The sequence below is a fragment of the Coccinella septempunctata genome, chromosome X, assembly GCF_907165205.1.
Source record: "Coccinella septempunctata chromosome X, icCocSept1.1, whole genome shotgun sequence".
In the NCBI taxonomy this organism is placed as follows: Eukaryota; Metazoa; Arthropoda; class Insecta; order Coleoptera; family Coccinellidae; genus Coccinella; species Coccinella septempunctata.
In genome coordinates, this window is record NC_058198.1 from 6,568,855 (window position 1) to 6,592,940 (window position 24,086).

The 24,086-nt window shown below is 37.5% G+C and overlaps 1 protein-coding gene across 4 annotated transcripts in view; it reads left to right on the forward strand.

Annotated features, from left to right (window-relative positions):
- The window catches only part of LOC123321514, a 36,606-nt gene extending 13,115 nt beyond the window's left edge, over positions 1-23,491 (forward strand). Inside the window, exons 2-17 of one of the 4 annotated variants that reach the window (XM_044909162.1) lie at positions 12,858-13,044; positions 13,466-13,688; positions 13,843-13,995; positions 14,134-14,204; positions 16,403-16,530; positions 16,594-16,784; positions 16,842-16,888; positions 16,977-17,144; positions 17,972-19,261; positions 19,582-19,686; positions 19,740-19,933; positions 19,988-20,213; positions 20,388-20,517; positions 21,085-21,392; positions 22,709-22,907; positions 22,980-23,491. In XM_044909162.1, the coding sequence (XP_044765097.1) occupies positions 12,858-13,044; positions 13,466-13,688; positions 13,843-13,995; positions 14,134-14,204; positions 16,403-16,530; positions 16,594-16,784; positions 16,842-16,888; positions 16,977-17,144; positions 17,972-19,261; positions 19,582-19,686; positions 19,740-19,933; positions 19,988-20,213; positions 20,388-20,517; positions 21,085-21,392; positions 22,709-22,907; positions 22,980-23,138 (3,779 nt within the window). In that variant the 3' untranslated portion in view covers positions 23,139-23,491. The remainder of the gene's footprint in view (positions 1-12,857; positions 13,045-13,465; positions 13,689-13,842; positions 13,996-14,133; positions 14,205-16,402; positions 16,531-16,593; positions 16,785-16,841; positions 16,889-16,976; positions 17,145-17,971; positions 19,262-19,581; positions 19,687-19,739; positions 19,934-19,987; positions 20,214-20,387; positions 20,518-21,084; positions 21,393-22,708; positions 22,908-22,979) is intronic. The other 3 variants (XM_044909163.1, XM_044909164.1, XM_044909165.1) reach the window with 3 other exon arrangements.
- The last annotated feature ends 595 nt before the right edge of the window (positions 23,492-24,086 follow it).

The window sequence follows — 24,086 nt, forward strand, 5'->3', positions numbered from 1 at the left end:
AAGATGAAGCAAAAACCCTCCAAAATCACCTTTGTTCCGACCATATGCAACGAAATTGACGAAATTTTTATTCTCGTCGTTTGGATTTTTGGATCCGTCCATTTAATAGAGGAGTAAACATGTTCTTGAATCACCATCAATCTGGAGATGACTAGAGATCAAATAGAGTGAAAAGATGAAGCAAAAACCCTCCAAATTCACCTCTCTTCCGACCATATGCAACGAAATTGCCGAAATTTTTATTCTCGTCGTTTGGATTTTCGGATCCGTCCATTTAATGGAGGAGTAAACATGTTCTTGAATCACCATTAATCTGGAGATGACTAGAGATCAAATAGAGTGGAAAGATGAAGCAAAAACCCTCCAAATTCACATTTGTTCCGACCATATGCAACGAAGTTGACGGAATTTTAATTCTCGTCGTTAGGATTTTCGGATCCGTCCATTTAATGGAGGAGTAAACATGTTCCCGGGGAATTGTTGAAGTGTAAATGAGCTATTCAATTCCTTTTAGTTCCGTTCCGAACCATCAAGTATGCGGAAAGGAAAAACGAAAGTGAGCAAGGAAAAAATAAGTCGTCATCTCGATGCAAAATCGGATTTTCCTTTCATTCCATAAGTCGCCGAAGAAAGTGAGATCTGGTATCGATATGGAGACGATTATTTTTTAATGTTTTGCTGGTTAAATGTTCGAATGACCTGGATCAATACTAATTCTGATCTTGATTCTTCATAGACCAAACTATCGCATCTCATAATAACTGTGATGAGAGTAATAGGTGGATCTTGACCCACATTTTAGCATTTATATGTTTATTAGATGCATCATCGTTAGAATCGCTGGATAAAAGCGAAGGTTCGTTGTTTATTCGATGATTATGACTGAAAAAAAAAATTAGCAGCGAAACTGAATTGGCAATGAGACAGCACCCTTAAAATTCAATGGGTTCATTGAACTCCCCACTTTCATTCAGCCAGGCAATTTATGCCTCGGATGAAAACCATGTCATCGTAAAAAAACAGTAATTAATGGGGTGGATATGTTAAAACACCCCCATGTATTGCGTTACCGAATTTCGAATCATGCAAGATATTTTTCGCTCGAATTGACTGAAAAAATTGAACTCTGCTAGAAGGTTCATTATCAGAATGTGGTGGCCTATGTGAGTTGTTTATTTTTGTGGAATTTCAGGTGTCAAAATCGTGATTTTTGGAAAGAATACGAAAGATACAAATTTCTAAAGTGGATTTGGATTCAACTTGTTGGTTAACGTCTACACGATTATTTGTGTCTTTCTGAATTTATTTTTTCCTTTTTCATGTTTCATGATGAGATTATCATCTGCCCCTTTGGAAATGAGCTATTTATAATCTAACATAATGAATATTCCCATTTTCGGCCTGATGAAATAGAAGTTTTATAATCTACTATAATATATTTACAGAATAAACTGAAAGAGAAAAGTTTCTCTTGAAGTTATCTGCTATTTGTGACTACTGAGAAAAAATCTTACCATAAAGTCCTCTGATAACATGATGGACATCTGTATACAGTGTGAATCTTGGAATAATTTCAATTTGTCGCAATCCAAATTTTTCGTACGACTATTCTTGGAGGGTATATCAAGTTACACTTGTGTACCAAATAACGAATTCTTCCCAAAGCTTTCACCGAAGCAAGAAATCGGAATACCTAGTATTTCTAGAGCAAAATATCATCAAAACTCGAGTTCAATCTGAGTGACATTGCAAAGGAATGGACTGTATCGCCCAAGAAGTTACAACATCTTGCAATACGAGACAAAGTGAATGTAAGACAAATCCGTAAACAGAAATGGTACATGTTAAAGTGAATTAGTTTCCCATTCGAAATCCCTTAGGTATAAAATCGAACGTATACTATTGCAGAATATCCGGGTTCTTAATGTTATTGCTTCTCCTCTCCGAAAGGAAAACATGTAAGGTAAACCCAAGAAAAATCAGTTAAATCTCTAGGAATGCCACTGTAATGTGTACTTCGAATGAGGTGATCCATTTCTTTCTGAGATGTCTTATCTAAGGTTACCCTTCTTCTTCTCTTTCTCTAACAAACTTTGTCACAAATGGCTACCTTAGGGGGAGCTTGAGTATGGCCTTAAGACTATGTACCCAATTTCTGTGGAGGCTGTTGTCATTTCTGGATCCATGCAGGGTCCTGAGGGTGCAGGAGTCTTGCAGAGCAATATCAGGATCTGGCAAATGTTGATTTATCAACTACCCATAACATTCTAAAAGTGCTAAGTGGTTGGAGGTTTAAAAACCGGGTTAATTCTGAACATTAGGAACCCTTGGATGGACTTCCTTATGACGTTACGTAATGTAGCCTTGAGGACGCCATTTCCTGGGTTAATTACTATTTATTTCACGAAGGATTTCGAGGGGGAAGTTATGGTTCAATTGCAATAACGTTCATTCAGTAAGGTCCACTTTCTCTTTCGATCAACTCGTATAAGAAATATACATAGACAATCTAGATCGATGTATATTTGGTTTACCTGGATAGGCTTTATTATCATTTCCTGTACAATCGTTTCGCATTCTGATTGGGCAATACCTATCTGGTAATTACCTTCAATACGAGTGCAACTCATGCAAAATTCGAGCGATAGCTTAGGCCCGGAGCCGATCTAGTCGTCTATTACGTTATCGATGGTTTCAGAATCGCTGGAATTCCAGTCTGTGGCCCAATTTTTCGAAATTAATCGTTGTGTTTCGCCGACGAAACAATTTGCCGGTTTCAACAATGTTAATATTGAAGTGCCTGTGGTTTTATTTCTACACGGAATTGAAAGGATTTCAGTCAATGTTGGTTTCGTTGTAATACGTAGTCTGCATACGTTAGTAGTTAAAATAGGAAGTAGTCGCTTGCGCTTTTATTGATTACGTACGTTAACTAGTGTAATATTCGATTTGAAATGGGAGAGATACTTTCCAAAATTTGAGAAATACAAGGTCAGACGTCTTCCTAATGACACACGTGTGGTGAGCAAATGAAGAGAAACCATAACAAATAAGTCAAATTAGGAGTAACAGCTGATATTTTAAGGCCGTCATTTGGATTCGCTCCAAAACAATCATGAACCAACAATGTTGAATATTCATGTGAGCCGAATTTTAACATCTTCGGGATTCCAGATTCTTAAAACTGACAAATCTGTGTTCGAATCAATTTTTTAATTGGTTTCTCAGAATGAGAACGTTTTCAGCAGAACCTATACCACTGAAAGGATAAAAATGTCCAAAAAAGAATCCTAAACTTGAAGAAGCAAAATATCTTCAAATTTATAACATATTTGATGCAAAAAGAGCTCAATTAATGCATTTTAAATGTTCTCTGAAAGGAGGGATGATCTTCAACGAACAACTGGAGAACTTCGTAGTATCTTTTCAACAGAGATCAGAGAGAGTAACATTGGAGCTGATATCTTTTCAATATCAATTTCTGCAGAGCCCTGAGAGTGATTGATCGATTTTCGAAAAACGTTACATAAAATGACATTCACACATTCATCATTAGCCATTTCATTATCGAGTTGAAATCGAAAGAGAAATAGATTGTGAAATTGTCGAATAACTGGTCTCTAGCGTTTATGTGGGTGGTTGTCCCTTATTCAGGTCCATACGCCCAAATCGGACTGGATTAATATCGATCGTAATTATCGTTCGAGTTGATTGGATCAACTTTCATTTCAGCTGATAATGTAACAAATATTACGTGTGTTGTTCTGATTGGAACTTTATCAATGTTCACTTGGGAACTGTATGATTTGGTACAAAACAATAAGCAATTATTTCCTATTATGCGGTCAGGCTAAATACAGTGCATTAACTTTTTATGGAAACATTACCGCATGCAAATCAGCACAGAAATTGAATTACATGTTACGTTTGATCACGTGGCCTGATGCATATCTGCGGTTTGATCAGATGCAGTTGAACTAGGATGTTTTTTGGTTTATTATTTTCAATAATGAAATGCAAATTTTCAGCAACTGCATGCTTTGCCTCACACAGCGCATGACTTCGAAGCGCAACTAAAACTTTTTTTACTACCAAAAAATCGCATATTTACTGCATTATGATGAGGGCAATTCTTGTTGAATGGCCGCCTAGACTTTTCTGAACAGGTGTACTTTGCGAAATTGTTAGAAACGTTTTACTTGGTAACAACGCAATATTTAAGGCACAAAACCTTGGCTTTTCTACCACTCTCGTTCCTGTTTTTGAATCACTGAAAAGACCATTTCATGGCAGTGTCCCATGGCCTAATTTGGGCTTGCAGATGTGCCAAACTAAAAAATCTCAGAGAATAGTATGGAACCCATACGAAACGTTCTACTTGGATTACAACGCAATATTTAAGGCACAAAACCTTGGCTTTTCTACCACTCTCGTTCCTGTTTTTGAATCCATGAAAAAGGCCATTTCATGGCAGCATCCCATGGCCTAATTTGGGCTTGCATATGTGCCAAACTAAAAAATCTCAGAGAATAGTATGGAACCCATACGAAACGTTTTACTTGGATTACAACGCAATATTTAAGGCACAAAACCTTGGCTCTTCTACCACTCTCGTTCCTGTTTTTGAATCACTGAAAAAGGCCATTTCATGGCAGTATCCCATGGCCTAATTTGGGCTTGCATATGTGCCAAAATCAAAAATCTCAGAGAATCGTATGGAACCCATACAAAACGTTCTACTTGGATTACAACGCAATATTTAAGGCACAAAACCTTGGCTCTTCTACCACTCTCGTTCCTGTTTTTGAATCACTGAAAAAGGCCATTTCATAGCAGTATCCCATGGCCTAATTAGGGCTTGCAGATGTGCCAAAATCAAAAATCTCAGAGAATCGTATGGAACCCATACGAAACGTTTTACTTGGATTACAACGCAATATTTAAGGCACAAAACCTTGGCTTTTCTACCACTCTCGTTCCTGTTTTTGAATCACTGAAAAAGGCCATTTCATGGCAGTATCCCATGGCTTAATTTAGGCTTGCAGATGTGCCAAAATCAAAAATCTCAGAGAATCGTATGGAACCCATACGAAACGTTTTACTTGGATTACAACGCAATATTTAAGGCACAAAACCTTGGCTTTTCTACCACTCTAGTTCCTGTTTTTGAATCACTGAAAAAGACCATTTCATAGCAGTATCCCATGGCCTAATTTGGGCTTGCAGATGTGTCAAAATCAAAAATCTCAGAGAATCGTATGGAACCCATACGAAACGTTTTACTTGGATTACTACGCAATATTTAAGGCACAAAACCTTGGCTTTTCTACCACTCTCGTTCCTGTTTTTGAATCACTGAAAAAGGCCATTTCATGGCAGTATCCCATGGCTTAATTTGGGCTTGCAGATGTGCCAAAATCAAAAATCTCAGAGAATCGTATGGAACCCATACGAAACGTTTTACTCGGATTACAACGCAATATTTAAGGCACAAAACCTTGGCTTTTCTACCACTCTCGTTTCCGTTTTTGAATCACTAAAAAAGGCCATTTCATGGCAGTATCCCATCGCCTAATTTGGGCTTGCAGATGTGCCAAAATCAAAAATCTCAGAGAATAGTATGGAACCCATACGAAACGTTTTACTTGGATTACAACGCAATATTTAAGGCACAAAACCTTGGCTTTTCTACCACTCTCGTTCCTGTTTTTGAATCCATGAAAAAGGCCATTTCATGGCAGTATCCCATGGCCTAATTTGGGCTTGCAGATGTGCCAAAATCAAAAATCTCAGAGAATCGTATGGAACCCATACGAAACGTTTTACTTGGATTACAACGCAATATTTAAGGCACAAAACCTTGGCTTTTCTACCACTCTCGTTCCTGTTTTAGAATCCATGAAAAAGGCCATTTCATGGCAGTATCCCATGGCCTTATTTGGGCTTGCAGATGTGCCAAAATCAAAAATCTCAGAGAATCGTATGAAACCCATTCTTCGAAGGCGTGAAACCTTTTTCCTGATCTAAAATGATTCGCAAATTCCAGAGGTAAGCCTTAGAACTGTTGACCTCGACAGTGGTCTTTCTGGGAAAACACTGAGAACGTTTCAAAAGTGACATTTTATCGAAAGGACTTCCCACTTTGGAATGTTTCACGGACAACTTGATGTTGAGCAACTAATAGCCGGATGTTTGTTCTCAGCAAAACAAACCGTAGCTCCCGGAAATTAATTTTTCCGTTCCCTTAAATTTTTCTCCTTATAAATGATATAATCATTTAAAGTTCACGGCTGTGTTTTGGTCTGGCGGGGAGGTCGAGTTCGAGTAATGGTGATGTGCAAGACATCAACTATCACCTTAATTGATAGTCGTCAAACTTCTGTAGAATGTCAATGAATTGGAATTGAAATCGTTATTTGACCAAGCCACGAAGACAAATAAGACATATTTAATGATACAGGTAATGAACAGAAATAGACATTTCAACGACGCTTCCTTGACTTTGATATTCTGTTGGACTTCGTCGATACATCTCCGTGAGTGGTCTCACAATATTGTGTGTCGATATTGTGGAAGGAAATCTCCTGTATACTTCAAGGAGTCAAAGTTTCACATTCGATGAATTATTTCCAAGGCTTTGAGAAATCAATATATTAAAAGCTACCAAAAAAAGTTTATGTGTAGTCTAGTCTAATTTCTTCACATAATATGATTTCGAGACCAATGAAACTGATAAATCTGTAAAAACTGCATGCAATAATTCGTTAGTTGAGCAATTTCATAATATAATCAGGGTTCCATTAGAAACCAAAAAAATCTATAAGGGAATGAATTACCGCTCAATGATTATCACTATTTACTGCAGTAAATAGTCGGTTGATACAAGAAATTGATGAAAAACTGGTAATTCTTGATCGGGTATCGCTCAAGATATCGAAAAAAATTTATTAAGACTCGATGGCATTCGACTGAAATCAATCATGGTTATCAAACGGATTCCGAGTAAAATGAAACATAAGGAACAGCCATCGATCCAAAATACGACCTTGGTAACGAAAAATAGCCAGTTCCAATCTCGGGCATGTGTGATTATGGAAAAAAGCGAAAATCACGAGATAAGGGAAGGTCAAAATTGTACAGACCAGTACCACACCCAATACATTTGCCGCTGAGCGACCTCGAATGTTGCAAAACAGACAACTATCACTAATTGGCCTATTGCAAGCCACCTAGTATCTTTCACGTATACGTTTCATATTTATTGGCCCCCACAATTCAAACAATGCAGGTTGATATTAATCCACTTTTTCATCTGGAGTAGTTCCTTGAAACAGGTTGAATGGCTATATTCCAGGATAAAGCAGTCAATTCGAATTCATCGAACAATGAATCTTATGGAATTAGTAAAATGATGTGATGTGTTGCCCTCAAGAACAGAGTGACCAGTCCCAGGATTCTCCAGAGTTGTATTCTCCATTGAAATCCTCTATTCCTTCTCAATATGGTTCTAGATTTTGAAAGGGGTTGCGTTACACAGCTCACCATCCAGTTCCGCAGTTCTAATGAATTCCAAACTCTGGAATGGTTTCAAGGAGATAACTTCCTCTTCCTGGAAGTTTCTAGTACGATTAGTACGAAGCAGTTTTTGCTTTGGCTACCAATGGCGAGGCATTCTATCACCAGGTGATCTAGAGTTCCATCCTCCTTCCCACAGAATCAGCACTCGTCACTTTCTGCCAGACTTATTCTCATTAGGTGCTTCCTAAGGTGAAAATGCCTTGTAAGGAAGCCAGTAAGGGGGTATAGCATAATCTTGCTAAGATCTAGAGATACTTCCTCAATTTCTCAGTGTTAAAGTTCCCAAGGCACTTCTTGGAGAGCTCAAGTCTCCTCCAGGGTAATACTCTTTAGGTTTTCACCTTCTCCTAAAACTGCTTTCTTGTATTAGAAATATTATCTTTTACCTCAGAATGGTTCCGGACTGACTAAAGAAGTTTGTGCTACTTTCCTGGCAAGTGTAGAGTCCCCTTCATTTCCTTTGATTCCTAAGAGACCGAAAATCCAGGAATTTCCTAATTTTCCCATCACCTGTACCTTCCCTGGATATTCTAAAGATGGCCTTAAGGGCTAACCTATCTATCAGAAGTTGAAGAGGTGTGAGATCTGTAATGATCTCCAGTCCCCTAGTTGGGCTTCCCAGTATGATTCTTTGGGTTGTTTTCTTTATTGAAATTCACGCAGTAAAACTATTTTTACTTTTATCAAAAATTAATTTGAATATATATACTAGTGTTCGTATTCTTTCAAGCATCTGTGGGAATAAACTGTGGGATTTCACAAGACATGATCGATCGATAACATTGCATAATATGAAAATAATACGAATCTCAATCATTGTCATTCAGGGTGGAGTAATAATAACTCTTCTAGTTATTTTTCGAATTCTTGTTGTAAAACGCAATGAAAACATTCATCATCTGCCTGGTGCTTATGTTCTCTGTTAGACAAATGAGAGGTTCGAAGGTATTCAGCCTGTCAAATAGACACAACTCCAACAATTATTCTAATCATGGAGTACAAAACTAGAACGCCGATAAAGAAACAAATGGTCAATGATGCAAGAAGGCTGTTATAGTTCAAAGAAACATTCATCTTACCTGTAATTCAGCTAGAGCCGCAGTAGGGTACAATCCTATTTTAATATTGTGCAAGTAACAATGGATTGTTGATTAGTTTTTTACCAGATCACAACCAGGATGCCGAACTATAATTGTTAAAAGCTCTATCTCTTGTGAGCACCTGCCAATAAAAGAAATCGACTATATGTAACGGAGTCCAATTGAGGAAGATTCTCATATGAAAGCATTTCAAAAATGTTTTATTGAACTTATTGTAACAGTTTCCATCGATTTAGCTACTGCAGAATTATTTTTCTACATTTTTCGAAATCTCGTGTCCTATAAATAGAAGAGTACAAAAAAGTTGATTTTATGTAAACATCTCGTTTGAAAAAAATTTCAACAGCACTGTCGAAATTTCTCCCCAAATCGACCACATAGTTAAGATATAATACATGTTATGAAACTGTGTAGTTCTCTTCTGGTAGTAAGCAGTGATAAGAATATTCTTGTTCAGATTATACGTAATCGTTTTCAAGGCAGGCATACACCTTATTTCCACAGACTGTTCCAGTTAATAATTTATACCGCATTTCTACTGCCACCTTTCATTCCTTTCTTGTATGTTACGTATATTCAGCAGCGAACAAAAGTGAATGAGAAAAATCGAGACAATTTAAAATTTGACCTATATTGAAGCAAACTCGTTCGTGAGATACACTTTTGAGATAGGTATATCTTACAAGGTTCTAAAACTTTTTCGAATAATGGAAAATTCATTAGAATTTCACAGACTTGTTCATTATCCCTTTAATTTTTACCCACCCGTTCAAAGCACATGCTCTGCATCTGTCATATCTTATAGAACGTTATAAATATGTACTACTATAGATTCAAACTTTCATAACTAAAAACTGACAGCAGCTTCCACTATTGTGAAAATGCATTTTCCTAGTTCCACCGATAAATCAGTTACAGCCAATCAAATTTCTAATCATTGTTGTAACAATAACGAAACCCATTCGATCCAAAAAATCCTTGCAGACCCTGTACTCATAATTTTTCAAACACCTCGGGCAACTGGATTCGTGATATTCTCACAATTAATCTTATTGTGGATTGAAGAGAATATTGTGAATTATGGAGATCTCAGATGACATTTGCATCCTTTAATTGAGAGAAAGATCTCTCATCTTGAACCGACCGTGTTTACACGATCATCGATTATAATTATAATCTTTGAAATTATATAATTTACATCATAAAGGTGAGCTGGTTTCGATGTCTACCTTGATGCTCTTCATTCCAATCATTTCGAAAGATTCCCTCGAAGTTGACATTGGTAATTTCTTTCTTTGCATTGGACTTCATGTTTCACCGAATTCCACTTTCAGATCATGTGAAACTTCAGCGTCATATGCCATCAGATTGTACAATCGATACTCTTGGGAACAAGAATTCCTTTGCCGTTGTTCAAAGTTGAAAATTGAAGGATAAATGTTTAACAACTCCATGAACTCCTCTATTAATCATCAGAATATGGAGCATCAGAGCTCCAGAATAAAAATACCATGTGTTAACTGAGAAGGGTTCTTCTATTTTCCTCTAGTCTCTGGTACATTTGGGACTTGAGTAAAAACATGCCAAAATTCTTAGAAAAAAAAGGAATTCTAGGCTTTCTACATAATAAGAAATTTAGATGAATCAGAGAGCAGGCCCTTAGAGATCCTTCTTGTTAGAACTAACAAGAAAAATCTATTTGATTTCTCAAATTAAATGTTATAAGGGGATCACTCATTCATTAGAGCAGATTCAGATAGAGCTAGCTCCTCTGTTAAGTTGTCTTGAATGAAAACAGTTTCAAATAAAGCATTATCAAGAACAGGGGAGAGATTCGATCATCTAATTCTTAAATATTTACGAATTTCCATCAGAAACCATCTTATAAAGAAAGTCTTTCCCATCGAAAAGTTTTTATCATCATCGTCGTATTAATCAGCTGATCGACGACCTCTTGTTTCCCTCAGTCATGGCTAATGAAATTATCAACGTGATTTCACAGATTAAATAGCTGGCAAACGAACCAATTCAACACAAAGTTGATGCTGATACTATCTAATTCGAAGTTTTTCGAATAACTAGAGTAAACACGCAACAGTTGGTACTTTAAGGAAGTCCCCCTGTAGAACGTCAATTATGTAATTTTCGCGATAGGAATGGACTAGTTAAAGATTGGTGATCTGAATGAAAATTGTCGGTAATATATCCTTAGATATCAGACAACACTTTCCACTTATGAACCTTACACGGTTAATCCAATAAATGTTGTAAAATTCCCAATTATTATTATATAAGCTCCGCAAGGTAATATTCAACTCTATGTAATGGAGCTCTGTGCTAAATTATGCAATTAAGAAATTGTTGAAATTACGATAGTTAGCATCAAATTAAATATTTACTATTAGCTCGCAATAAAAATAAACCATTGTGAGTTATGGTCTTAGCGGTACATTGAAATCTTATAACAACGATCAATATAAATGAAATTGCGAAGGCAATTTCAAATTTGACACTAGTTGGCATTTGAATGCGATTCGACGTCAGCTGATTCGTGATCATTTTCTGCCTCCATATTTGCACAATATTCCTAGAAGGAAGTCATTATTCTCTAAACAGCGGTTGGAAATACACACAGTGCAGCTTTATACCTTCAAGCAGCAAAAGTTATGGAGTGAGACCCAGCTAGCCTATTCATTTGCATAGTATCGAATCAATATTTTGCCCAGCAATTCTTTTGGCTAATATTGTGTGCCTAACGGCTCTTATAGTTCCATATTCTTTCGTTTTTTCAAATGTTTAAAGACTCTTCTACCAGGTAATGCCTGCACCCTTATTGAAAAACCTTCTGTGGGTCCATTTGCAGAGGATAAACGAGGTTTTTCCAATTTTCATTTCGATTTACTACTTCAATCTCAAACAACAAGAAGAATACAATTTCTCACTCTTTGTCGTAAAACATCTGGCAAATAATCCAAGAATCTTTGAAGTCTTGGTGCATCTGAAGGGAGTATAGAAAGTTGCTGAAGAATCCTCATTATGAGCTAGGCTCAAAAGATCGAGAAGTTGATAAGTGCAAAAACTTTCCCTTTGAGGTCAAATGATACCCTCTAATGCTCGATGAGCGAAATGTCCAGAAATTGTTGAGGTCATGGTCAGAGATTGGGCTTAAGCCTTTGAATCTGTTCAGTAGAACCATCTGCGAAAAGTTCAGCCCTATGTGATTCTTTGGGGTCCCAAGAGGACACTAAAATTTTCTGATTTTTTTGTGTTGTTCCATTTCAATGCAGTAAGATTGAAATAGTCAGTTCCACTAGGGATGTATATATGATGAGTTTTTCAACCTTAAAGATCTGGAACCTCTCATTACCTTTTTGAAATTTCAATGTTCATTATGGTGCAACAATTTTACCATATTGTTCGTTATTATATATTAATTTTTTGGCCTTCTTCAGTCCTCTCCCTCGATTATATCATTTGTTATTTCACATCATGCAGAATATGTATAAAACTTTTTTTACACTCTTTCATCAGAAGCTATAAATCGATACAATCGTCCTACAGCTTATGCCAAACATTCAGTTTGTATCGATTTGTCATAAACTGGCCACATCCACATTTGCACAGTCCAACGCCTCCATTGTAACAAAAGAGGATAATTTGTAAAGTCATACGACCACATCGTCCAGTTTTGCCTTTATTGGTATCGCCAACATAAATATCCGAAAATCCCGACACTAAAGATAATGATAACTTGAGTCGTTGAGTCAAAACTGAGGGGATATAAAACGCCTCCGACAGTTTGTTCGGGTCAAAAAACTTTCATGTCTGTTTTTCATTTACAACTCGCACAGAGGTACAGAATCTCTGGCACGTTGAAAATATGTAACATTCGTGGAAAATCGACCACACATGGTTAGGTGCGATTTCTATTTCTACTCATTAGTGCTCCAAATAGACTTGCACTGATTAGAGATTTACACGTTTGCCAATCACTTTGCACAATTTGTATTTGCATCAATCTGAGCTTGGACGTGCAATACTCGACAGCAAAATCATTGGCTGGAGAATAAAGTTTGAACGAAACAAAATAATCTCAATATTCCTCTGCTCTCCTTAAATCAATTCTACACAGAATGGAAAAAAGATTGGAAAATACATATTTTTCTTATTTTGTTACAGATATCTGTTTTTCCCAACGAAAACTGCCGAAGCACTCTGTAGTATCTGTTGACGTGAAGACTGCAGTTCATTTTGATTGTCCTGAGGAATTTGGATATTATCCCCATCCTGATGACTGTACCCAGTACTATGTTTGCGTATTTGGAGGTGCTTTGCTTGAATCTTGTACTGGAGGACTTATGTATAGGTAAGAAATATTACCAGAATTCACCCCAAAAAAGGGTAATAAATAATGGGACCACATGCTTCTACATAAGCCAAAACAAGATTTGAGTTCATTTGTAGAGAATCCTTCTGTGAAATTATCAAATGTGAAGAGTGGAGGAATAATTGGTTTTGTTCAGGGTTTGTTAGAAATAGTTCAGTGACAGAGAATGTTAACGAAGGGTTGTTAGATAATCAATGAAATTCTCATCACAAGTAACTATTTTTCTGTGAAATACTTGTCGATTCCAAGACTTTTGTAGATGAGAATAGACAAAAACGGATTCTGTTTGTTTTGGTTTGGTGAAGACAAAATCTTTGCAATTTGAGTAAAACTAGTCGAAGAACATGTACACAAAGGCCGTCGTTGTGGTTACATTTTTTCATTGACTTCTTCTATCCAGTCAAGAACTTCAAACTTGCGACTGGCCACGCAACGTGGGTTGTGATGGCGCTGAAATAGCTGCTGCACCAACGACCCCAACACCGTCCAATTCCAGAGCGAAAGAGGAATACACCAGGACCAGATACACACCACCTCCACCCCCAAAGCCATCTGCTTTAGTCATTTCGAGGGGACAACCCAGACAACACCAAATATATCACGATGAAGAGATCAATCTAAAGGTAAATTATACAAAACGTTCAAGATGTGGGTTGCCACTGGCCATAGGTGTAATTAAGCTTTCGAATTTATAAGAGCAATTAAGCGGAACGAATTCCATTCATCCCACGGTTTTTGACCTTACATGACAATTTTGATTTTTTTGTCTTCCTTTAGCAACAACAGCTGTATCAAGATTCAGAAGAAGCATTGCCTGAAGCGCAAGAAGAGGAGAGTGACCGTCAGCAGAGATTTTATCGTGGTCAACCATCTACTATTGGACAAGTTCAAAGAGATAGGGATGGCCTGAGACAACCCAATGCCATAGCTGTAAGTCAGATTTTGCAACGCGATATTCATTGCATGTGAAATAGGATTAGAGATTTCAAGGACCGATTCCTTGATGAATTATTGTTCACGAGTCCTTCGTGTTTCATCTGTCATAATTGCGTGTGTTTCTTCTCGTAGTATCATACTGGACAGAAAGAGAAAATCGGTGTCATCTCCTTCGGTATTCACCAACCTCAAGAACATCAGAGGTAAGAAAGTTTGTATCATTTTCTGGGCTACTAATAATTTTGAATCTACCTTAGAGACTTGACTGAATACTTGGAAACACTGACGAATAATAGATTGACTTTGACGAAGAGGAAAAAAAGACAAACTGGTCCCAGGTACGTCATCTGACATAAACAAGAAATAAACTACAGACAGCGAATATCACCCTGAAAAAGAGAATACAAAAAGAGATGTGACAGAGGTTATATTTGGCCTCATTTTCCAGCTACCAGATACGAAACTTTTATTGAATTCAACTCATTTCATTGCAGAGATTGACAAAAATATTAAGAGTAGACGAGCTACTACATTTTTTCCTGAAACTGAGCCTTCTTTCAACTTTCCAACTTTTTCTCTAAAAAATTTAATCATATTATTTCTTTCTGATCATAACCAGATAAGCCAAAGCCTCTGTTATATCTCAGATTCCTTCAATTTTCTGAATCTGACCGAATGTCTTGGAATACTTGAAGATACGAGACTAACAATACATTGTATCCAGTTCCATTTTTAGTCCTGATTTTGGACCACCAACTTCATGGAGTAGCATCCACAATATCAACAGACCATCTTACTCGCCTTACCAATTACGCCAACCAACTGGACCAGACACATCTTACAGAGGAATTACAAAACAACGACATCATCCTTCGGGACAAACTGATTACAATACCCCACCAAAAACACACCACCCTTCTAGATATCTGGACGTTAACCAATACAACCAGAATTATTTCACATCGAATGCGCAAAACCAGAGGAATAATTACTATTATCTCCAAGTTGAACCGAAAAAGACACCCACAAAAGCGGTCATTTTTGACAAACCCGAAAAACTAAAACTAAAATACATACAACCCGTCGGTTACAATTCCATCAACAAAACTCACACAGAAGCGATAACTAAAGGTTTCGATATACAAAAAAGTAACGTTTACGATCCTACAAACTATACCTCAAATGGAGAGTTTGAATGGACACCAAACTTGCAAAATAATCCTAATGGAAAAATTAAAGCAGCGACATTTCATCTGGAGGACCATCAAACAGTCCAAACTTTTTCAACGCCTTACAATTTTCAGAGTACTCCCGCTGTCACTTCAGACACTAGAAATCGTTGGAGCGAATTTTCAACAACTGAACCAGTCAAACAAACTAAGAACTATGCGTATTCTACGTTCTCTTTTTTTTCACCGAGTACCACAACAACTAATTCTCCGAAAACAGTATCTCGTGATATAACAACAATTTCAAATACTGTTCGATATCCGGATAAAACGTTCACTAATCATAATTATGGGGAAAATTCCGAATCTCCAGTCACTGTTGTTAAAACAAAGGAGTCAACAAAACCTCCTGTATACCTAGAAAATTACAACGCGAAGCCAATACAAAATCAGAGTATCGAATTTAATGATTTGAGAGCGAAAAATATAAATAACACCTCCAAAAAAGCTATGAAATATTCCTCGAAGTACAAGGAAGAAGTCACATCTGGAAAAACGATCAGAAAACCAACGAAGCAGGGGATAAGTACAATTTCCACTGCTCTCCCAAGACAAACAACAACATTTGCACCCTCACAATCACAAACCCCGAAAGTTAACCCAAAATCTTCAACTGAGACTCCCACTAGACAACCAATAAGATCTAGGACGAGGCATACAACAACAACCTCAACCCGAGGAAAAAACAGACAAGTTACAAAAAATAGAAATAACCTGAATAACAGCGCAACCAGGTAAGACAGTAAAGTTTCAAGAAACTGATGATGACACACATAAACAGTACTGACAAAAAATTTCAATTTTCGAGAAAATTCTCCCTTCAAAATAGTTTTATTTAAAAGCCACAAATTATACCAGGGTTAATTATTCCAGTGAGTATTTGAGCAATGGTTTTACTTTCGACTCCTTGTTTGACACGAGTTTCGTCAGCAGTTATCATTTGCTCTAAATTCAATTGAAGTGTTCCTCCTGGTTCAAAAGCTTGAGCCTTAAACCAAAATAAGAATAGAAGGTTTTCGAAATAATCGATTGTATGGTTATAGTTTGAATAGTGGAGTATATTACTTGAGTCCCCCTAGATATATAATCCAACATGGTAAAAATAAAATGATAACTTCGACGAAAATCACGAATTCAGTTAGACAACTATCTAACCCATCGACTATCCTCAGAGCTGAATCAACAACCTCTGCACCAGAACCAATATCGATAACTTCACGTAACTTGGTCACCACTAGTCAATACTCTGCCAGTTCATATTCACCATATGAACCAGAGTATGACGACAAGACCAAATATGGTAAGTTTAAATACCTGAATGTTGAAAATAGATTATAATTTTCACAATAACGAAAATTTCCAGAATACAACAGTTACAACGAACAACCGAGTGTTGCTCCTGTCTCGTATAGAAGTAGGACAGCTGCTCCAACATATCAGCAGAACGATGTCCAGTCATCCAAAAGGGCGAATGTTATACAAAACGACTTTATAAGAGGCGTTTACCAAGAACAGAACTTGCCTGAATATCACGATGTTGCCTACGACAACGAGGTGATTACTGAAATTCCAGAATCAATTCAGATCATTCATTTACGATTTCTGTTTCAGGAAGAGGACCAAAACACCTACAGAAACTCCAACAGGCAGCCTTTAAGGTAAATGAACCAACCTATCATAAAACCAATCCTAAAACATTCATTAAATCATCTTTTCTCAAATGAAATCTATATCATCAAACTTTAGGGTGGACAGAAAGGAGACAAACCTTATCGAGGATCACCCGTCAACTTCTAAATCTAAAAATAGAAATGCTGCGTCTCATGTTTCCAGTACTAGTAGATATTCCACAAAAAAACCTGTCAAAACACCCACGCCAACAATTTCATATAAACAGAGTACAGTTGCATCAAGGTACTAAGACATAGTCTCAAAAAATGGTGCATGGGTTGATTGACCACTGCAAAGACCATGTAAAAGTTGTAGCTTCCTCGTTGAATCATGTAGAATTACAGCTTCATTCCTGCTTTTCGATTTAGTTATTCGAGAGTTGTTTATTTAAAGTGTGTTCCAACGGGGATAGGTCGATGTTGACAAACCGTGGTGGCTATGATTTTTGGTGTGCCTATAGAAACTGTCATTGGACATCCAAATAATGAAACTTATATGTTGAAAGATTGTTTATTTTTGAAACGCCACTCGTACATTTTACGGTATCCATTACAACATTTGGTGGCCAAATTCGAACCAAAGGGTACATACAAATCAGCCAACACATGGGAATGCAAAGAACCTTGTATCATCTATAGCGAAAGCGTGCTACAATCCTCAAGAGTTCTTCAGGGGAGGTATCCACAAAAAATAAACGTTTAGTTGTGTTTTGGGTCCGTACTACTTCAAAAAAGATGTTGGTAAGGCCATCAGACGGACTCTACAGATAAATAATGAACCTAGACAACATAATTTGTGGTTACATAAGCACCCTCGAAGATACCACGAAGACTGAAGTCCATGTTGATGAAACTCAATCAATCAGTACCAAACAGAACACTCAATATTCCAATGTTCCAATAAATACATCCATAGGCCTTTCAAAAAAAAAAAAGGTTCGTTAATGTGAGCTTCGCCTGAAGCTTGTTTTTTTCCAATCCAACATCGACCCGCCCTTGTTGGAGAACCCTGTATTTGCGTTGAACTTTATGTAGTTGTTTATTGTTTTGTAACAACGAAATTTCTTTTAGAGCATCGACGAATGTCACAAATGAAAACTCGCAAGTCTATCCAAAGCAGAGTCAATATTTAATTCCGGGAAAATCCACACTCAATACTATCCCAACAGCTTCCCCATCCAGAAATACACAAACAGACATTCCAATTCAAAGCGACACTTCAAAATTCGTCGAACTTGAAGAACCTTCATCGGTGTCTTCAGTACGAACTAATAAACAACCTCCAACCAATCGGTACATCACTAAAAAACCACCATCCAAGTCAACTGACCAAGTCTCGTCAACTGGAACACCGGCTGAACATAACGATAATCCCAATTCAAAACATACTATCAATAATTCTTCCTCTTTCTCAACTTCTCCTTCTACTTCATCACAAAAACCATCGACGACTCAAATTTCATCTGATGGGAGTTATGCTCTCATTGATCCTACAACTTATTCACCTCCGAAGTTCCAAATTAGAACAACCTCTCCGAAATACTCAGCGTCGTCACCTTCTGTAACCAGGCGAAGAAACCAGAATGAAAATTCGAGGAGTTCAGTATCTAGAGGTCGAAAACAACCTGGTTTGCGACCTCTCCAATTCAGGGAAAGTAAAAGGCACGATTATGCAAGTAGGGTGGAAAATCCTGTGAAGTTTGTCCAGAAATTCATCCCAATCAGTCCTATCTCGATTAACCAAGAACTTACTCCTGTTGAGAAGAAGAATTCTTCTGAAGGTTCATTCGAAGATTCGACGGGAGCCAGTCAACAAAAGAGCCAATATTTCTCCGCCTCCAGATATGCAATAGAAACAACTACTGAGACACTCGAATCGAGAGAGTTGAAGCAAAATGAGCAGCCTTCATCAACTCCTTTTGATAGCTCTATTTCTTCCCAAAAAACTGAAATTGATGACATAGAGGTAACCAAACCGTCTGTATCTATCCAAGACCAAAAAATCTTGGAAAAACTCAATCGTTACAAAAGTTCAAGTTTGATCAACCCAAATTTCGTTCCACAAGCTAAAGTTTTCAAGAGCACTGTCGAAGTACCCCCTTTAGAGAGCTTAATATCCGATGCAGATTTCGTTAAGGATGAACCAGACTTACCTCCAACTTACAAACTGAAACCTTTCAAACAACTCACTAGAACTGCTACAAATAAGACAGATTCTTCCCCTATCACCTCAACTCCCAGAATATCCCGGATAAACCCAGCTTTCAAATTCATGATGAATTCCCTGCGTGGAACCAAAGGGCATAACACAAAGTGCAAAGAATCCACCTCCACCCAAATCTGCAGCGATCTCAAGCTGAGGTACTTTCCCCCATGTTTATGCATGCTTTTCTCCTCTTAATCACTTTGTTTCCGATTAATCAAACCAACTTCACTGCTTCTTCTACACATCCGACGTTCCTTCGAGACTGGAAGTTGACTTTGGACACTTAGAATCTTAACTCAGCACACACCTTAACACTAGTTTAACGTAGAAGTCGAAATAACTCAATACCATTCCAAATCATCAGTAGAGAAAGTAATAGAGAGCATGGTGTAAATTTGAAGCAGCTTAGTTGCACCTCACTGGGAAATTTTGATACGGTAACACCCATTTCATGAAATATTTCTCGATTTTTCAGAACCAACAACAGAGGTAGAGGTTCTGGTCATTACACTGCTAGTAACGCTATCACCAATGAAGTGACAGTTAACACAGTGAACGTAAATAGGGGTACACCACCATCGTAAGTCGCCCTCAAATTGATGAAAGAACAAACAAAAATGTATATTTTTCTAGTCGATCAAGACCAACATTAAAACCCTCCACATCTATAGTATCGAAAGCACAAGAGTTTGTCGATATCTATAGATATCCTCCAAGGAGGCCTGATCCTATATATCCTCAACCTCAGCCTGACAAAACTGCTGCCAAGTGCCGCAAAGACGTTTGTCTTCTCCCAGATTGCAACTGTGGAGGAAAAGACATACCTGGTGAGTTTCCAGAATATTTCAGGTGGAACCTTTCCTCAATCCACTCGTTTGCAGGTGACATACCACCTGACCAAGTGCCACAAATTGTTCTTCTTACCTTCGACGATTCTGTCAACGACCTAAACAAAGGACTCTACCAGGATCTTTTCGAAAAGGGCAGAGTGAACCCTAATGGTTGTCCTATTTCTGCTACCTTCTATGTTTCGCACGAATGGACTGACTACAGTCAAGTGCAGAACTTATACTCTGATGGACATGAAATAGCATCGCATACAATATCGTAAGTAGGGAAACAAATTTTCAAAATTTTTCACTCGACTGAAATTTGAGACGCAATGAGGACCAAGCTGGTAAGGAGGAAACCATTGAATATGTTATGGTGGATTAATATTCAATCAGAATATGTAATGGATTGCATAGTATCGGATTCTCAATATGCATTAACTTATTTCAGACACAGCTTCGGCGAGCAGTTTTCACAAAAGAAATGGACACGCGAAATAGCAGGTCAAAGAGAAATTTTAGCGGCATATGGTGGAGTACACCTAGAGGACATCAGAGGCATGAGAGCTCCTTTCCTTTCTGTAAGCATTTTCGACATTTCACTTTCAATGTACAACAATGCAGATTCATACAAATTTCACAGTCATACACCTTCGAGCTACACGACGATCTCTCGAAATCATTCCTTAATTTATGTACCACCGCTACACAGGGCCGTATTTCTAAAGGATATAGCTAGAGATGCCATTCTGAGAACGTATTCTTTATTCAGAAAAGCAAAGTAGAACACATGTTCAGTGTATGGTTTTTTTAAGTATTAATAAGCATCTGCTCAGTTGGGGGATTTGCTGAAATATACTCTTCATTTCATATATTCTGATCTTTATTCTTCAAAATTTTGACAGATTGTCTTCTGCTCACTGTTTTTTTCCTTATGATTAGTCCGAATAATCTAATGTATTGTTGAACATGCTGAAAAACTAAGGTTTCTCGATTTTTTCATATAAATCCCTTATCACTCACCTAATAATTTCACTTTGGAATTGAAGTTAAAATCTGAAAATTTCTCCCCTCTGGAAACCTTGGTTGTTTGTTCAATATTCGTTGCTGGAAAATCAACACCCTTAATCCTTATTGTAATGATATAGGTCGGAGGCAACAAGATGTTCAAAATGTTATACGACTCCAACTTCACCTATGATTCTTCGATGCCAATATACGAAAATAAACCTCCAAGTTGGCCATATACTTTAGATTATAAACTTTTCCACGACTGCATGATCCCTCCATGTCCCACGAGATCCTACCCAGGAGTATGGGAAGTTCCAATGGTGATGTGGCAAGATTTGAATGGAGGCAGATGTTCAATGGGGGATGCTTGTAGTAATCCAGCTGATGCTGAGGGCGTTCATAAAATGATAATGAAGAATTTCCAAAGGCATTACACCACAAACAGGTGCGTACTCTCTCTTTTTAAACAACTTCTGATATGAGTGCAAGTTATTCCTTTTATTTCCTTTTGAAAACACACACAACTTCTATAATTTGTACTCTGAATTAGGCTCACTACATGCTTTTACATGCAATCGGTAATCCTTAGCAGAATATCAAAAAAAGGTATTTGGTGTTATCATACGAAGTCAATAACAGTACCAAGGTTATGTTGTTGCCTGATCAAAACTCCTAACTCACTTGACAACTGAATGGACTAGTCTTAAAGGCCTGATGAACATGATCTGAAGCTTCAAGGGGGATGTTAGACAAGAAGGGGAACTTTCTCCTAAATACAACCCTGCTGAAAAATTCAAGGTTGAATCCATATGTCTTGTACGTTCCTTGTAAAGGAAATGAAGGTCATACCTTCATCTGATACAAGATGATAACAGGACGGAAAATTAGTGTGTGGATGGACATTGATCGAACCAAATCTCGAAATAACCTTTTGATGGGCTATTGTTCCCTTTGTTTGTAATTTTTCATGGCCTCGATTATGTTCAAAACAAGAGAGAACCCATTCACATGTGTTGTACAGCCACTCAATCAATCACACATTGTTTTCGCATGGAGGCATTGTTACTACGTTGAATTTTCCTAGCAGATATCTTGAAATCTACCCCGCCAACATTACAACCTGCCTCGGAATGAATTTAAATAAGCTCGGTTCCTAAGATAGAGAGCCATGCCGGGGAAATTGCAAGCGAAATCTGCCTGATCTAAAAAATCATTCGTCATCTTCGTTATTTGAATAATGCGCCAAGGAAATATACAACGAAATCCTACAGCACCTTGACCTTGTTATGGAATAATTATGCGGTAAGATAAAGCAAAACCGGTGCAGATTCTGTTGGGTAGGTGTGTTTACTGCATGAGCGAATCCTTGCAGAACTTATGTACACTAAATGACATGGAAACGCACCATTGGGGGTGGAAAATTTTCGACAAGCTTACCTCTAAAGAACCTTTCAAACATTGAAAGATAGCAAACGATTGAAACATACTTCAATGATGAGTTGTTCAACTATTTTGGTCACACACTCCCCCTATCTTCGTGTTTAGCCTAAGCATTAGGGCCTCCCTGAGACCTACCCCTATGGCAGCGATGGAGTGTCAGCTAGGTTAACCTAGGTACACCTCGCAGTTATGGAGGAGGCTATGAAGATAGTCTCAGAGTCTGAAACTTTTTTCTCTAATAAAGAAGAGATTATATTCATTGGTGTATCTCATCGAATAGTAGGTACGCAGTTTTTAACTAGAACTTATTTTGATTTTTAGAGCCCCATTCGGACTCTTTTACCACGCTGCATGGTTCACACAACCACACCACAAAGAGGGTTTCATCAACTTCTTAGATAATATCTTAGCCATGAGAGACGTTTGGGTTATCACTAATTGGCAGGCAGTGCAATGGGTGAGAGATCCAACTCCGACCTCTAGATTGGGCTCTTTCAAACCCTTCCAGTGTGACTATGCAGTAAGTAAATTTTTGGGCGAATTAAACGTCACAATATTGAGCTTTTGATCATCCTTTGCTGTTATTTTCCAGGACAGACCCAAGCGTTGCAACAATCCAAAGGTGTGCAACCTATGGCACAAATCTGGAGTTAGATACATGAGAACTTGTCAGCCATGCCCAGACATCTACCCTTGGACCGGAAATTCAGGCATTCGTAGTAGTAGAATTGACAACGACATAGAAGATTAGGTTTTAAGATTAAATTATTTATATCAACTTTTCACTTTTCATCGAAGAGTGAAATCTCCATGTGAATGTAAAGTATGTGTGTTTTTGTACACTTTTGTTGTTGACAAGTTTTTCAGATATCCCCTTGTAAATTACATTCTTGTCCTTTTGATAGCAGCGAGCCGACGCTAGAATAAAAGAAATTGTTCTTTGGAAATGTTGGTTATTCTTTTCGGAAGGTTTCTCGATCAGCATCCAGCAAGGACACTAAGTTATTGAATTCTCTATTTATTTATTTCAACTTTGAAATTTCTCCTTCTAATACGATGTGAACCAGTGACCTTTATGTTAAATAAATTATAATTTATACCAAACCGTGTTCTTTATTTCAATCCAGTCATGATGAAAGAGCGATAATAATGAATAAATGATGATCAAATAAGAGGAAACATTATTTTTCAGTGGAAAAATTCCATTAATAAGTCTAAGTGGGATATAAGCTGCAGGTTAACTAGAACAGAAACTGATGCGAAGTGTCTGTGAGTGAAACTGCTCGAAAAATCGAAATGAAAATTTAAATTCAAATCAAGATAAATCGATTCAACGCCCTTCGAAATGGGGCAACTATCTGAATAATTGGAAAAGGTCTTGAGTCAACCCTAAAACGAACGAAGTAGAAGTGACCTGGATCGGGTATATTCACCGAAAGAATTTACATATGTAATCTGACGGTGTGGAGTGATTAAGCGATGGAAAGGAAAAACCATCAGGGAAAGCTCCGTGAGTGGGGAAAAACCTTGATATTTTATCAACATTCGAAATGTAGATATTCTCGATAAGGGGAAGAAATATAGGAACATCGACTACTAGCATGCAAGTACCCAAGGAGATTTTCTCTTGATATGTTCGAGAGCGAACTGAGCGAGCACGCAGTTAAAGGAAATCACGAACGGATAACAAATATTTTAT